This window comes from Anabrus simplex, chromosome 2 (genome assembly GCF_040414725.1).
Source record: "Anabrus simplex isolate iqAnaSimp1 chromosome 2, ASM4041472v1, whole genome shotgun sequence".
Lineage (NCBI taxonomy): Eukaryota > Metazoa > Arthropoda > Insecta > Orthoptera > Tettigoniidae > Anabrus > Anabrus simplex.
This window is the reverse complement of record NC_090266.1, coordinates 960,431,882-960,449,259: the sequence shown is the minus strand read 5'-3', so window position 1 is coordinate 960,449,259 and position 17,378 is coordinate 960,431,882. Positions and strand designations below refer to the sequence as shown.

At 38.3% G+C, this 17,378-nt stretch overlaps 1 protein-coding gene across 1 annotated transcript in view; it reads left to right on the top strand.

Annotated features, from left to right (window-relative positions):
- LOC136863220 (methionine aminopeptidase 1) overlaps positions 1–10,040 on the top strand; it is a 405,036-nt gene extending 394,996 nt beyond the window's left edge. Inside the window, exon 9 of the mRNA XM_067139589.2 lies at positions 9,789–10,040. Coding sequence (XP_066995690.1) covers positions 9,789–9,955 — 167 coding nt within the window. The 3' untranslated portion in view covers positions 9,956–10,040. The remainder of the gene's footprint in view (positions 1–9,788) is intronic.
- Positions 10,041–17,378: the final 7,338 nt, after the last annotated feature.

Below are 17,378 nucleotides of genomic sequence, written 5' to 3'. Positions count from 1 at the left end.
TTACTTATTAGATGAACCTTCAGAAAAAATGGCAAACACTTTTGGTAAAATATATGAGAAATTCAGTTATGAAGAAAAAGTATTAAGGTGAAATGTACCTGAATATTTTAACTATCAAATGGATAATTAGTATCATCTTAATCTCTGCAGATGGCTAAAATAAGAATTGGATTCATATACGATGGTAAGCCCTTATTATCACTGCACAGTCGGTGATCTGGAAGTTTCGACACCCATGTCGCAAAATATAACTCTAGCATACCAGGTGTATACATAAGTCTTTCCTGGTTTCACTAAGAGATTGCGCCAGCGAACAGTACGTAGCATATGAATTTGACATGTATGTCAGTTTGTTCATCTGACATTAACCTACCATCACACACAAGTTGAGTCTGCCAAACACTAGCGTTTGTGTTGTATCGTTCAGTGATTATGTTGACGTTTGTGCCTGGAGAAGAACATTTGTGGCTTGCATTGCTTTTCTTATTTAATCAAAAGAAAAAGACTGTTCAGTGTCATCGTTTGCTGGTAGAAACATCGATTAGAACCTGTGAGACATGGTTTCGACAATTTAAACGTTGTGATTTCGATGTGAAAGACGGTGCACGCTCTGGATGATGACCCTACTCAAACTCAACAGCAATTAGCACAAGCATTGAATGTGTCACAAGAAACACTCAGCAGATGTTTATGAGCAATGGGGATGATCAGCAAACTCGGTAAATGGGTCCCACATGATTTGAAGGAACGGCAAATGGAAAATCGCAAAGTCGCTTGTGAAATGCTGCTTCACTGCCACGAAAGAAAATAATTTCTGTACCAAATTGTGACGGGTGACAAAACCGTTAATTTCCTAACATGTGCTCTTTATGACTTTAATTTATATCAGATAGTTACCAAAACAAATTTATATAATTGACTGTTACTGAAATTTCGCACCATTTATTTGTTTACATAATTAATTTAACACACACAAATTTGTTGTTGTGTCTGGTGGGACCTTAGCGGTATTGCGTATTATGAACTCTTGAAACCCAGCGAAACCGTTAATGCACAATGCTGTCGCCAACAAATGATTAATTCAAGTCACGAATTGATCGAAAGATGACCGGAATGGGCCAGAAGACATGGCAAAGTGGTTTTGTTACACGACAGTGCGCCGTCTCACACAGCAAAACCAGTGAAAGACACCTTGAAATCGCTTGGAAGGGTCATTTTTCCATACCCGCTGTACTCCCCCAACCTGGCATCTATCACCTCTTTGCATCATTGGGGCACACGCTCGCGGACCAACACTCCAGCAATTTCAAGGAAGTTGGAAAATGGCTCTACGAATGGTTTGCCGCCAAAGACATGCAGTTTTCCTGGTATGGTATTCATAACTTACCTGAAAGATGGGTGAAGTGTGTAGAAGCTGATGGCCAATCTTTTGAATCATCAGAAAATGAATTGCCCTTGAAAATTACATGTTTTCTTTACCTCAAAAACCGGCAAAAACTTCTGCATACACCTGGTATATTCTAAGTTCAACGGTGATGTAGAAATTAAGAAAAGACACGGTAAAGATATCCTTTACATGTCGACGTAACTGTGGTTGCTGGTTTTAAGGGCAGCGGGATTAATCACCCAGGACTGCTGTCCATGATGACTTTAGGGCTGGTTTCCTGACATTATGAGACTGCTAGCGTCTGTTCCATTATTTAGAACTGCATGGTACTGTTGAATGTCTCCACGTTGAAGTGAGAATGTCCCTCGTTGATCATGTTGTACAGGCCTTGAACTCTTGTACTCAGATGTAAAATTCTCTGTAACTTGTAATACATAAGATTACCACAATGTCTTTTGAGAAAGACTGATGAAATAACATGAAATGATACGTACAATTGCACTATGAACGCTTAACACGATGGACGCCTGTCAGTAGTCTTCACTTTGTATTGCTTTGCCGCTAGGCAGGGAGAGTATCTCCTTTGACAAGTGCGAACACGACAACACCTGTGGCGTTTCGTAAGTTTGCTGCTCGCCAAGTGAACCGGGCCAGGTGTAGATCGTAAGTGGGGTGAATAGCTTTGGTTGTGAAGCGAGCTAAGCTCTCCTTGCTTTGAGTAGAATAAACTTGATCAAGTAACCTACTGAATTCTTAACTATTTAATGTCCTAACATATGCTCTTCATGACTTTATATCAGACTAGCAAGATACCCGTGCTTCGCTACGACTGTAAACTGAAAATTATTATTCAAAGTTTTACATTTTGGAGAGTCCACTGTCAGCTAAGCCTGTAAAATACGCGCTTAGTTCGTGCGTCAAACGTTTTGGGTTTATTTTCTGATCTAACACTCATTTGAACTCCATACAGAAGAATTTGAATGTTTTAAACCCTATCTTATTTAAAATCTGGTATGTAAAAGCGACAACCTGTGAAATGTTGATTTTGTACGTCGAACAGTAATGGATGAATGAATACTTTTTTAAGAGGTGAATGTTTTAAAATATTTATTGACATCTAGAGTACAGAAGACCAACTTTCATAAAAAAATATAAGTTAGTGCCTGAAATGGTTTCGGTGGGTCCACCACCATCGAAACCCCTTAGGGGAGAAATATTTTGAAGTATACAATATTTTCCACCAAGGACATAAAAGAACACCCTTCTCGTAAAATTACAACTTTATACATCAAACAGCTTTGGAGGGATGAATAATTTTGTTTACGAGCTAACCTCGTGTAACACTTTAGGGTTGGAATGTAAAAAGCCATTTCCTATTTCAACCTAGGATTTGGACTTGGAATTTTGTCTTCGTACGTTAAACCGTTTTGGAGGAAGGAATGAACATATTTGTTTTTGGATCTTAACCCCCATTTAACACTCTGAGTGGTTAAATTTGTTTCAAACCTTCTGTTACTTAACACCTAGTATATCATTTGGAATTTTAACTTCATAATTCAAACGGTTTCATATGAATGCATATTTTTGTCGTCATTCCTCACCCCCAGACAAAACCCCCATATTGTTTTAGGTCCACTTCTTATTATTTGTAACCTCATAAAAATAATTCAAGTCCTTTAAGCCCCCTTAAGTTGATACCACAGACATGAAAATTTGTACCGGTATTTGGAATCTTCTTTAAAAGTAAAGAAACATGTATTCTTTTGTCTTTGGAAAATCAACGTAAGGGGGTGCATTGGGTGAAAAGAACTGAAGAAAGGGTTGAATTATTTTTATGAGGGTACTTATATATCAAATACAGAAGATGTTACTGACTTGAAAATTGGTATTTGGATCTCCTGTAAAAGTAAAGGAACACGCATAATTTTTTTCTGAAAATCCACTTAATGGGAAGTGTTAAAGGGGGTATACAATGTACAGTACACAAAAATACAAAATACAGGTGTCCTTATTTTAAAGGAGATTCCAAATACCTATTTTCACATCCATAACATCTTTCGTTTTTGAGATGTAAGTATCAACAAATAAAGAATTCAACTCAGTTTTCAATTAATTTATCTCCCCCCTTAATTGGATTTTCCTGAAACAAAAGAATACATGTTTCTTTTTTAAAAGGAGATTCCAAGTACAAATTTTCATGCCTGTGTCATCTTCAGTAATTGAGATACAAGTATCCTTATAAAAAGAAACCGTCCCGTTTTACAGTCCTTTTTACAACCCCCACCCCTTAAGTGGTTTTTCCGAAGCAAAAAATACGTGTTACTTTATTTTTAAAAGAGATTAAAAATGCCAATTTTCATATCTGTAATATGTGGTAAGTTTTCTTGATAAACTGTAGATATGCTCATTTTAAAAATTCACCCCCTTTAACACTTGCCATTAAGTGAATTTTCCGAAAACAAAAGTATGTGTTTTTTATTTTAAGAGGAGATTCCAAATACCAATTTTCACATCTGTAATATTTCAGTTTTGGAGATACCAGTATCATAATAAAAATAATTCAACCCCCTTTTTCAGTCACATTAACCCTCCTTAAATGTTTTCCCTGAAAACAAAAAATACACGTTTATTTTTAAAGGAGATTCCAAAAACCATTTTTCACATCTGTAATATCTTCAGTTTTGGAGATACCACCATCCTAATAAAAATAATTCTTAAGTTTAAAAAACAAAAAAACAAAATATACACAATACTTTATTCTTAGGTTCGGATCCCACTGTCGGCAGCCCTGAAAATGGTTTTCCGTGGTTTCCCATTTTCACACCAGGCAAATGCTGGGGCTGTACCTTAAGGCCACGGCCGCTTCCCTCCCACTCCTAACCCCTTCCTGTCCCATCGTCGCCATAAGACATATCTGTGTTGGTGCGACGTAAAGCAACTTGCAAAAAAAAAAAAAAAAAAAAAAAAAAAAAACTTTATTCTTAAAAGAGATTGAAAATACCAATTTTCATGTCTGTAATATGTGGTAAGTTTTTTTAAATATACTGTAGGTATGCTCGTTTTAAAAATTCACCCCCTTTAACACTTCCCCTTAAGTGGATTTTCAGAGGACAAATTATGTGTGTTGCTTTACTTACAGGAGATCCAAATACCAATTTTTCACTTCTGTAACATCTTCAGTATTTGATTATGTAAGTATCCTCATAAAAAAAATTCAACACTTTCTTCAGTTCTTTTCACCCACCCCAACCACTTAAGTGAATTTTCGGGAAACAAAAGAATACGTGTTTCTTTATTTTTAAAGGGGATTCCAAATACCAATTTTTACGTCTGTAATTTCTTCAGTTTTGGAGATACCAGTATCCTAATAAAAATAATTTAACCACCTTTTCAGTCATTTTAACCCCCCTTTAGTGTTTTTTTCCGAAAACAGAAATGTGTGTTCCTTTATTTTTAAAGGAGATTCCCAATACCGATTTTTACGTCTGTAATATCTTCAGTTTTGGAGTTACCAGTATCTTAATAAAAATAATTCAACCCTTTTTCAGTCATTTTAACCCCCCCCCCCGTGTTTTTCCAAAAACAAAAAATACTCATCATGTTACTTTTAGAAGAGATTCCAAATACCAATTTTCACATCTGTAACATGTTACGTTTTTGAGATATATCATAGATATACTCATTTTCAAAATTCAACCCATTTGTGACTCCTGTTTACCCCCTCTTAAGAAGATTTTCCAAAAACAAAATATATATATTTCTTTATTTTTAAAGATGATTTCAAATACCAATTTTTAAGACTGTAACATCTTCAGTTTTTGAGATATAAGTATCCTCATATAAAAGGTGCTCAACCAATTTTTCACCTTTTTTCACACCCCTTAAAAGGATTTTCCAAAAACAAAAAAATACTTGTTTCCTTAATTTTAAAGGAGATTCCAGATACCAGTTTTCACATCTTTAAACTGTTAAGTTTTTGAGATTTAGGTACACTCATTTTAAAAATTCACCCCCCCCCCTCCCCTTTTCACCCCCTTAGTGATGGAATATCCAAAAAGCCTCCCTTAGTGAGAACCTATGATGTAATATCAATATATCCTCAAAATTTTGTTACTTTATGTTCAGTAGTTTTGGCTCGGCGATGATGAATCAGTCAGTCAGTCAGTCAGGACATGTTATTTTATATATATAGATAATTACCCAGACAAATTTATACAGTTGACTGTTACTCAAATCTCACACCATTTATTCATTTACATAATTAATTCAACACTCCTATAAATTTGTTGTGCTTGTAATAACTCGGTGGTAGCAAGCGCTGATGTTCACAGTTCTCAGTATGCGGAAGGTTTCGTATTCCTTATACACCGTTAGTTCTCATGTTTCCAATGTCAATAAGTATTGATAATTTTCTTGTGCTGTGGCTACAGCCAGCTGTATCTTCTTAAATAGGTTACAAAAGAAATTACACAGAATAAAACCTACAGTCTCTTGCCCGCTGCTGTTCATACACGCGCTGTATTGACTTTGCCTGTGTCACAAATGAAACATTGACAAATGCCGAAGGTCATAACTGTCACACTACTCCATTCTTAAATCATCTGTATTCTTTCCTGCCCTCCTGATTTTCTGCATTCTTGTACGTAGGTGGATCAAAAGGTTAGTTGCACTAACGCGCCGCAGCAGCGCGCTGTGTGTCGCAAACGTGGGCACAGCGGAGAATGGGACAGACACTGCCCACACGTCTGTTAGGCAGGTCGCTATGGTGTCTCATAAGCTGTGTCAAAGATGGGTCCCACGTCTTCTCACCGAAGAGCACAAGGGACAATGTTTCCAATCCTCCCTGACATTTTTGAAATGCTATGCCGCAGTCGGCAATGGGTTTCTGCAGCGAATCGTCACACGCGACGAAACGTGGGTCCACCACTTCACCCCCGAAACGAAGCGAAGATCAATGGAATGGGTGCACCCCTCATCACCACAACGAAAAAAGGCCAAGGTTCAACCTTCAGCCAGTAAGGTTATGGCGACAGTGTTCTTTGACATGGAGGGTTTGCTGCACGTGGAGTTCATGCCGAAGCACCAGGGGAAATTGAGCGCCGGTATGATTTTGTTGCACAATAACACATCACCTCACAAGGTCCGCCAAGCGAGAGAACTGCTGCAGCGTTTCAAGTGGGAGGTCTGGCAACATCCACCCTACAGTCCCGACCTAGCGCCATGTGACTTTCATCTGTTCGGTAAGCTCAAAATGGAGCTCGGTGGTCGAAGTTTCCAGACCGATGAGGAGGTGAAGATGATGTAGATGTTGATTCCCATAGGGAACCTAAAATATTTGTCCTGAATGAGTAAATTTATAATACCAATATAACGGACCATTATATTGGAGGAGGTGAAGGCCGCTGTCTCCAAGTGGTTGCAGAACGCTGGAGGAAATTTCTATGCATCTGGCATCGACAAGTTGGTTGTGCGTTCGCAGAAATGTTTGGAGTCTCTTGGAAAATATGTGGAAAAGTGACGTTACAGTGTATGTTGTTATAGTCGTGTTGCTGTTGTATAGGTGGTGTAATAAATGGCCATAACTGGGAAGTGCAACTTATTTTCTGATCTGCCCTCGTATTTTCTTCATTCTTCAGTCAGTTCTAGTATCTCCTGAGTTATCCATTGAGTTTTAGTTGAGTTTTCTTCCTAACCTTTCTTCAGCAGCAATACAGACCTCATTCATCATGACTCTCTGTTCTTCCACTATTGTTGTTTCCTTAAGCCTTTTAATTTAGTCAATGTGCAACATGTTCTTTGAAACAATCCCTCACACACTATTCTTTCAGCATGTCTAGATCCCATCTCCTTGCATTCCTTCCTTTCCTAAACTTCAGATAGTATTTCGTGACCTACAAGTTGTGGTCAGAGTCCACATCTGCTCCTGGGAAAGCCTTGCAATCCAGCACCTGGTTTCTGAATCTCTGCCTACTTGTAATGAAGTCTCTCTGACTGGGGCTATGTTACCTCCGGAATATTTTACCCGAGAGGAAACCATCATTAGTATATCATTCATACAGAGAGAGCTATATGTCCTGTGGAATTAGTTACAGCTGTAGTTTCCCATTGTTTTCAGCTGTGTAGCAGTATCAATATTACTAAGATCAAGGCCATATCAGCAAACTTCCAAAAGGCTGCTACCTCCCTGTGGATGAACCGCTCGTTTTTCTCAATAGATACCCATCCGATATGGTTGCACCTACGGCTTGACTATCGGCTTCATTGGGATGTACAAGCCTCCTCACTGCACCATGGGCGTATGGTTCTCAGGGGAAGAATGACTGTCCACGCCAAGTGAAATGTAAAAACAAGAAAGATGTGGTTGCAAGATGCTCATCTTTCTTAATACAGAAAATTAAAATCAACAGCCTGTTTACAGTCATTCGACCAGGTCAGGAATGGAATGAATGAAGCCCCTATCTAGCGGCTAGAATAGGGATTGTGCCGGCTGCCGCACTCTCAATGATTTATGACTGACAGACGAAATTATATTGGAGTGTGATGCTGGATTGAAAGATGACACGGAAAACCGGAGTACCTGGAGTAAACCTGTCCCACCTCTGCTTTGTGCAGCACAAATCTCTCATAGTGTGACTGGGATTTGAACCACAGAACCCAGTGATGAGAGGCCGGTGTGCTGCCGCCGCCTGAGCCACGGAGGCTCTCTTAATACAGAAAGTGACAATAATTGTGTTATACAGGCTGAATGTTATTACACACTTTTCTTCCTGTTTTCTTTTTTTTAAATTGGCTTTACGTCGCACCGACACTGATAGGTCTTATGGCGACGATGGTATAAGAAAGGCCTAGGAGTGGGAAGGAAGCGAGCGTGGCTTTAATTAAGGTACAGCCCCAGCATTTGCGTTTTGTGAAAATGGAAAACCATCTTCAGGGCTGCCGACAGTGGGGTTCGAACCCACTATCTCCCAGATGCAAGTTCACAGCTATGTGCCCCTAACCACACAGCCAACTCGCCTTTAAAAAAAATCATAACCTTCATTTATCTGCAGCAGACCAGCACCTTTGAAGGTTGGCATCTGTGATTTAATGAGCCTGCTGTTTACCCATAGGCCCTGGATTCAGTGCCAGGCTATGGACTTTCACACGGATCCGAGGGCTGGTTCGAGGTCCACTCAGCCTATATGAGAATAATTGAGGAGCTGTCCATAGTGAGATAGTGTCTCCGGTCTGGCAAATCAAGAATAATGTCTGAGAGGTTTCATCTCACCACACAACCTCATAATCTGCCAGCCTTTGAGCTGGGCAGTGGTGACTTGGTGTGCCATGGTCATCAGGGCTGTAGTGCCACAGGGTTTGGTTTGGTTTCATTTGGTTTGTTTGGTTTATTGTAGTGTTTCACCATCTCTTTTGCAGTTGTGTGTGGTAGATCTGTGACAGTGTTGATACTTGTAACCTCTTTATTTGTAATGGGCATATTTGGACAAAATGCTGTTCAGGAAATGCTAGAACAGTACTTAAGCTACAGTTCTAGAGCAGCACTGAAAACTAGCGATGTCAGCAGATTCTCATATATTCCATGCAGACAGTGAATCGTATACCAATGTTTCAATAGAACCGTTGTTGATGAATCCAATGGGAATAACAGGACTCTTATCGATGAATTATATATATAGATTGTTATGCATTTATCATGGCTAACCTGAACCCACATGATTAATGATGTTATTTTTTAATTAAATTAAAAACCATTGTTTATAAGGTTCACTTTTTTCCTTTATTTACCAGTCAGTCTGAGTGTAGACATATTCTTAAATTTTCATGTGGTACAAAATCCTTCATGATTTATAACTGACTTGGGAATTTAGTTCTCATACGTTTTTCTTAAAGTGAGGTACATCATTATGACAAAGGTTCTGAATTATAATGTGCCAGCTTACAGGTTATACTGGAGGAGGGTGAAAAGTGTGCCTTGTCTGATAGTAAGGACCAAATAGAAAAAGTGAGGATTACCAGTATTTATTGTTCACAGTATTTAGCCTAAGGGTTGGTCTTCTCTTCAGGAGGCTTATTGAGCAGAAGTTTGTGATGTAGGGTGATCACTTCCTGTTTTTCTCTATCTTGATTAGGATTTTGAGATCAATTCATGTCTCTTGTATGATTTGGAATCGTACCTATGAAATTGGGGAAAGGTCACAGTGTTATCTGCTAGTCAATTAAGGGTTGATGTGAGTTGTCATAACTGGGCTCAACATTAATTTTGTCAAGTGTTGTGAATATGCATACTTCTAATGAATTGGAGGTAAAAAATATTTTGTTGTGAATATGCATACTTCTAATGAATTGGAGGTAAAAAATATTTTGTTGTGTGTATTGTGATTTCTTACTACTATTCTTTTTGTAGGTACTTGGCGAGATGAGATGTGGCCAGATAAGTGGACTGCTGTAACAATGGATGGTTTGTTGTCAGCCCAGTTTGAACAAACCCTGCTCGTTACAAATGAGGGATGTGAAATTTTGACCCAACGTCGTGCTAACAATGGCCTGCCCTACTTTATGGACAATATGTAATAAGCAAATATGTGGCATGAATTTTCTTAATTTAGTCCACAAATTTTCCTGTATTTTCCTGGAAGAAAGAAAAGAGAGTCTTAAACAATAGTTTTTTTCAGTAGACCTTGATTTTTAAAAATATTCTGAGAAAGTAAATTTTTTGTAGACTCATTTCCAGTATCATGAAGAGTATATTCTACAGATACATTTTAAAGAAAATCTTAAAATCAAGAAGCTGTAAACCACACTTCTACAAAGTCCTTAAGAACTTCCCATAGCAAACATGCTCGTAGTCTCTGTGTAACGAAGCAGGAGACAGTGTCCAATGACTTGCTGGAAACAAAACTCTTTTTCATTTCGTGAGAGCTTTTTCAGTTCTCTCTTCCTTCAGTGTGTGAATTATGCCAAAAGTGTCAACTTCTATGTTGTCTTTTTAATTAAACAGTGGTTACAGGAGATAGTGGGTTTGAAACCCACTGTTGGCAGCCCTGAAGATGGTTTACCGTGGTGTCCCATTTTCACACCAGGCAAATGCTGGGGCTGTACCTTAATTAAGGCAACGGCTGCTTCCTTCCCACTCTTAACCTTTTCCTATCCCATTGTCATCATAAGACCTAAAATTTAAGCTGCCTGAAATATATTTTAGAACCTATTTTTTCATATTTGAGACCCTATTTTAGGCACCTAAGAATCCGAGGTTTGTTTATCATTAGATTTACTGAGATATTGAGGAACCATTTTCAGGGCCTGGCACCCTGCTTTATTAGATACCATTTACCTTTGAAAGAGAAGCTTAAAGTTCATTAACCTCAAGTGTTCATTGCAAGTCATGTGAACATCTTGGAATTATTTCTTCCTTCTGGAAATTCATTTTTATTATTTATTTATTTATTTATTTATTTTTATTTATTTTGGGTACTGCGTGTGCATGCGCACGTGCACACACACATTTTTAGAAACAACTACCTATGTAATGCATTTTATTTCTGTTTTTGTTACAGTAATGACATTTCACCATTGTTCCAGGAATTTCACTTGAAATAATGCTCTTTGTAGACTGGACATTATTTTAATCTTTTACACTTTGGAGGCATTGATTATATACAAATGAGAAAGTCTAAAGCTAGATTTCAAACGGACTTAAGCAGTTTCTGTTGTAGTTAAATGTCATTACAAATAAGACACTGTCTGTTTTATTGATCAAATTTATTTCAGGATGACCCATTTAGCACACTCACATACACACACATGCCCACACTACAATTATATTTTCCACTAATTGCTACGGTACGGTATCTATTTACAACAAAGTCTCTGCCTGTCCTCACTGTAGGTGGTTCGGCTCGCTGGTATTATCTGAGACAAGGCAATAAGTCTGATTAACAGGTAGCCTTACTTTTGCTTTCCCTTGCAAATCCATGCACCTCACACAGCAGCTGCAGGTGGACAGGTAGGAACACCACAACACACGACTGCTTCCTGGCTCGATTTGAGAGAAAGTCCACCACTCTCACTTTTAACACAGTGAATTACTCAACTCTGACAATTAAACAGTGGTCGCACAACAGCAGCAACTCAACACTGGCAACAGACAGCACTGCTGTCATCCCAGTCCAACTACTCGCTGAACACTCCAACACAACAACAATGCCTCATTTGCAGCAGACCTCTATTTATATCTCGGGTGATTACATGGCTAGAGAGGGAAGTTAGTTACCCATTCCAGAAAGCACACGAGGAACTGGCCCTCTGATTCACGCTAATTACATTGATGTCACTCATGAGGTCGATCCCACTTCTGGTACCACTTTTGTTACAAATAAAACACTATTTTATCGATCTAGTTTATTTCAGGATGACCCGATTAGAGTGTGCATGTGCATTCGTACACACAATTATATTCAGCCATGGATGACTTCTCTCCACCAATTGCTGTCTGTTTACAAAGTCTCTGTCCGTCCTTACGGAGGGTAGTCTGGCTCGCTGGTATTACCTGAGACAGGCAATAATCCTGATTGACAGCTTGCCTCAATTCAGTCACCCCACACAGCAGCTGCAGGTGGACAGATATAAACAGCCAGTTCATTACTGACATGCTGGAGAATGGTGTTGCTACTTCTATTAGATCAATAATTGAAGACAATCATTTTGAATTTAAAGAGAGCACTGCCTCCATTCTAGTCCACAGTGTAGCTTCTCACAGATGGAGTACTAGCATGGTACATCATCATTGTAGCTGCGAATACCGCTGTGTGAAAATATTACTACTTAGAACTTTGGCTAGTAAGGATCTGCCATATAAGGTTCAATATTGTGCAATGTTACTAAAAGAATTCTTATTCTTAATGACATTTTTGCTGCGGGTCAGTATTTCTCCAACACATAGCGGTTTTTGTAGGCACAATGACAAAATACCCTTCATGTTTGGTGAAAGTAGGTCTACTTACAAACATTGGAACAAGCAGCTCAGAAGCTTGTGCTCTTGCTGCATTTAAGTCCGAAAAGTTACTTCTTATAGAAATTTGTGTGAAACCTCCCTCAATTATTTAACACCAGTTTTTTTTTTTTTTTTTTTTTTTTTTCGTATTAGCAGAAGGCACAGTTTTATCCACTCCCTGTTTATCTTATGCTTGTACACATATACAGTAAAACCTCATTAATTCAAAGTCATTGGGACACAAAAATCGGACTTTGAATTACGTGATTTCGAATTAACTGCCAACACTTCGGAAATGCCAACCCTTGTGGCGTAACAATATATTCTAAGACCTGTTACTGCATGCAATTAACCTTGAATCACAGTTTAAAGCTCTCAAAAACCATGGAAAATTACTATTTCCAAAATGAATCCAACAAGGTGCATTCACAGTATTCAAATAATGCACTTGGATAACTCACCGGCAAACATAACCTCACGCAATGAAATCAAAAGAAAGAAAACGTGATTCAAGAAATCTATACTGGCTCCCCTGTGCAAATGCCTTATTCATTGGAATACTGTACTATATGTATTTCAGATGCCTTGTGCTTGCACGGAAAGTACCCGATGCCTTTAAAACATCGCGGCTTATCTAATTTTCCTGTGATGAGGGGAGAAAGTATCTCGCTTCCGTCCACATTACAACAGTGCAGTGACTATACTTGTACGATTTCCCACCATGGCACTTCTAATACCCATTAATGCATGCAATCACTTTGTTTCTCAGTTTAAACTTTTCAGATGACATGGAAAATACTGTTTCAGAATTTATCCAACAAGGTGCATTTATATTATTCAAATAATGCACTTGTATAAAACAATGGCAAACATAACCTCACGCAACAAAAGGGAGAACAACACGATTCAAAGACGAGGAAATATTATGCTGGCTCCCCTGTAAAAATGCTTTATCTTTTGGATTGCTGTACTGTCTGCATTTTTAGATGTCTTGTACTGGTGTGGCATGGAAAGTGCCTGACGCCCTTAAAACATCGTGGCTTTTCAAACATTCCTATAACAGGGGAAGGAAGTTCTTGCTTCCGTATGCACTGCATAGCAACACAGTACATTTCCCAGCTGGCAATTCTCTCCTTTAAAACCATACGTCGGTTTGCCCTCAGCATTTAAAAAAATAAAACAATGCAGTTTCATCGGCATTGACAATACTGTTTGGTGCATACGAATTGATTATAGGCTATAAGTCATGCTTTTTCGCCAACTGTCAGCATTGCCAGTGTTCGCGGATTCTACCTCTTCGCACACTTCCTGCTAGGCCTACGTGGTATTGTGGCGTTCCTTAAAACGCCGAATACAAAATAATTATGATTACGCTCAAACATAGCAGATGTGAAGCACATTGTAGACACGCCAAAGTAGGTAAAAGTGTGCAAAGTTACCCCTGCATATTCCGGAACATGCATTCTTTCATGACGCGGATAAATTTTGAATTTAAATTACTCTGTAAACTATTTTTTTTAAATGTAAAAGGCAGTTTCGAATTAAAAGTCTGAATTTCGGTAACGGGACAGACATTGTTCTTCAAATTACGAATTATCTGTATTTCGAATTAAACGATTTAAATAACATGCAAAACTGTACCTCGTGTTTCCGGCAACAAGAGCTGATTCGAATTAGGCGAGATTTTGAATTAACCGATTTCGAATTATCGAGGTTCTATTGTATTTTTTTAATGCTTATTTCACATTCTTTTGCTATAGTTGTCAGAGAAGACAATTTTTTTCATTTCATGCTTTTCTTGTTCAGCGAATTCTTACATGTACTAGAAATTTTAGATTGTTTATTTGTAGTATAATTTTTTTTTTTCAGTAGAATTGTTGTAAAGAACTGGCATTCATTCATCTTTCACTTGCAATCAGGCAATTAAGTGGTTCTCAGTAGCTGTCTGGAAGTAGCAAGGTTAGTATATAACAGGTTGCCCAGAACAAGGGTTTCTGCTTTCAGAGGGCTTCGGCTACGCTTTGTTATGATGTCAGCGAGTTAACCACCGCCAAAGTTAGTAAACTTGACTGCCAGTCTCGCTAAAAGTCTGTGCAGTAATACAGTACATGTGTAGTGTGCAAGTTTCTTTTATATGTGCTAGTGAGTTTGTTTTGATTTTATAGTTTCATGGTGCTTTCTATGACTAGTCCTTGTGGTGAATAGCTGCTTTCTTATGCGAGTGTTATTTTGTGTTTGACTTGAATTGATTTGTCTCGGGTTGCATATAAACATGCCTGGTACAAGGTGTACGGTTGCTGTGTGCAATAACAGCTGGGTGAAAATCAGGAAAGATCCCTCCAAAAGTCATATCAAATACTTCAGTTTCCCAAAAATGAGGAACTAACAAAGAAATGGATCCAGAGATGTAGGCGTGCTGTAAAGTTTTAGGCAGATGCGTGCCGGGTGTGTTCCGAACATTTTTCTGATAACGATTTTGAAAGGGGTCTAAAGGGTAAGTCCACCACCTTCTTCAGCCACTCCACCTACCCAGGTTCGTAATAATACTACGGCCCTGATTGAAGAAGTTGAAAGATTGAAAAAACAGTTAGATGAAGAAAGAAAAACTAACAATGTCCTTAAACTGAAATTAGAGACAGCAGAAAGAAAATTACATCAAAGCTGCGTATCTATAAGTAATTTGCATAAGGAGGTAATTAAATGTAGGAGGTTAAAAAATTCTGTTCAGAGCATCCATACAAAACTCGCAAATGGTTTGAAAGTAACTTTTACTGAAAATCAAATAAAGATACACACAAACCAGCAAAAACGCGTTAATTGGACTAATGAAGACATATCATCAGCTTTCACTTCAAGGTATCTTGGGAAGAAAACCTACATTTATATGAGACAAAAACTGCATTACCCTCTGCCTGGACTTTCAACGCTGGAAAATGGGCTTGAAAAATTGACATGCAAAGCAGAAGTGGAATCCTGGAAGATATTCTGCTTATTATGAAGATTGCTGATGTCTCATATAAAGACCACAAAAAAACTGTAGTCCTCCAGTTTGACGAAATGCGCATGAAAAGTGTTTTTGAATATAACCCCCTGAAGGATGAAATTATAGGCCCCAGTTCACAATTGTAAGCTGTGATGGTGAATGGACTGTTCAAGAATTGGAAGCAAGTAATTTACGCCAATTTCGATAAGAAGATGACAAAAGACATACTAGACAATTTGGTTTCTCGTCTTTCGGAAATAAGGTACAAAGTAATGGCATGTATCTGTGACGTGAGCACAGCAAATCAAGGCATGTGGAAAGGATATGGAATCAATGAAAGAAAAACATGGTTTTTGAACCCCATGGACATCAGAAAAAGTGTACTTCTTTGGAGATACCCCTCGTCTGTTGAAACTAACTAGGAACTGGTTTCTCGACACTGGCTTAGAATTTTCTGATGGTAAAGTTGCCTCGAAGGAACCTGTGGAAGCTCTGGTTAAGAATGACAACCACGAAATTAAAACATGCCACAAAATCGATGTCTGTCATCTAAACTGTAGGGGCACAGAAAGGATGAATGTAAGAAAAGCTGCAGAATTAATGTCACATAGTGTAGCTAGAGCGTTACATCATTTCAAATTAGGAGACGATGCAACTGTTGCTGAAAGCATGTTTGTAATTCATTGAAACTGTTAATAATTGGTACGATCTCATGAACTCCTACAGACCGGCAATTTCTTAAGTCTCTAGTAAAAATGCGTATAGTCTTCAGTTAAAACAAGACAAAGGGAAAAAAGTTAAACAAGTGTTCCAGAAAGCTTTCCTTGTGACTATCTCCTCCTTGAAATATCTGATCTCAGAAGTTCAGAATCTAAGAATGAAATTCATTTTATCACACCGACTGAACCAAGATTCACTCGAGAATTAGTTTTCCCAGATTCGTTCTTGAGGAGGATTATATGATCACCACACCGCTGAATGCTCTTTATCGTCTTCGGATGATTATTCTCGGAAATAATGCCGGTAAAATAGAGAAACATAAGAACACACGAACAGAAAGCCCTGATGAATATCCGTAATCACAAATGCTGAGGAAATGCGGAATAACGTGTCATGAGTTAGAATATTCTCCTGCTGAAAGCTGTTTTGAAGAAGGCAAGTATGACACTGTTCCAACATTTGCCGATGAAACTGACAGTGAAATGGAGGTCGAAGGTTTGAATTACATTGCACTTTGTATGGCTAAAAAACACAAAAGCACTCATCCACACTTTGTTTACCAAACAGACATAGGAGGAACATACGACAGTACGTATTGTTTGGGGTCCTGGGTTCAAAGTCTGTCATACGGTGGTCTTGGAGAGCCAAGAGCTGAGTGGTCACAAACTGTACGAGATAGATAGAAATATTTCTTTTCTTATCACGGACTTACAGTCCGAAGAGGGTTGGGAGTAATGCAGAGCTTAGTTTCTTTAATATGTGCAAGTGATCCTAATTTTAGTAGTGATCTGGTAGCCACATTAGTGAAAATGAGGACATATGCTTGTATAAAATTTTTAAACAAACGTGAGGGAAAAGTGGAAGCAAACGTGTCAACGTTATGGAGGTGAAAGTCAAGAAGATGAAGAAAATGAAGAAACTTACCAGTTAAGGTAAGATTCACTTTATCGTAATAGAACTGTTTGTTCATTCTTTTGTTCACTTGCTTGTTTATTGGTCATATTTAATGCTCAGTTTTGTTTAACACAGAATACTTTATTGGATTTCCGTAGCGTAGTGTGACTAGTAAAATCCTATTGGGAATAACCACGGTCTTGTGACACAATTAGCTCTTGTATTTGTACATGATTGTGTTCGTTATCTGCTATTTATAAAGTCAGTTTGAGCAGGTATAGGGGACACACGAGCTAATAATTGTTTGGTTAAAACGTATTGCAATCACTAAATTCCTTTGGAAAGCGCTCCCACAATCAGAGAGCTGGTATCTGTGTGACGTCATGCTCAAATAGCCAATGACTGCA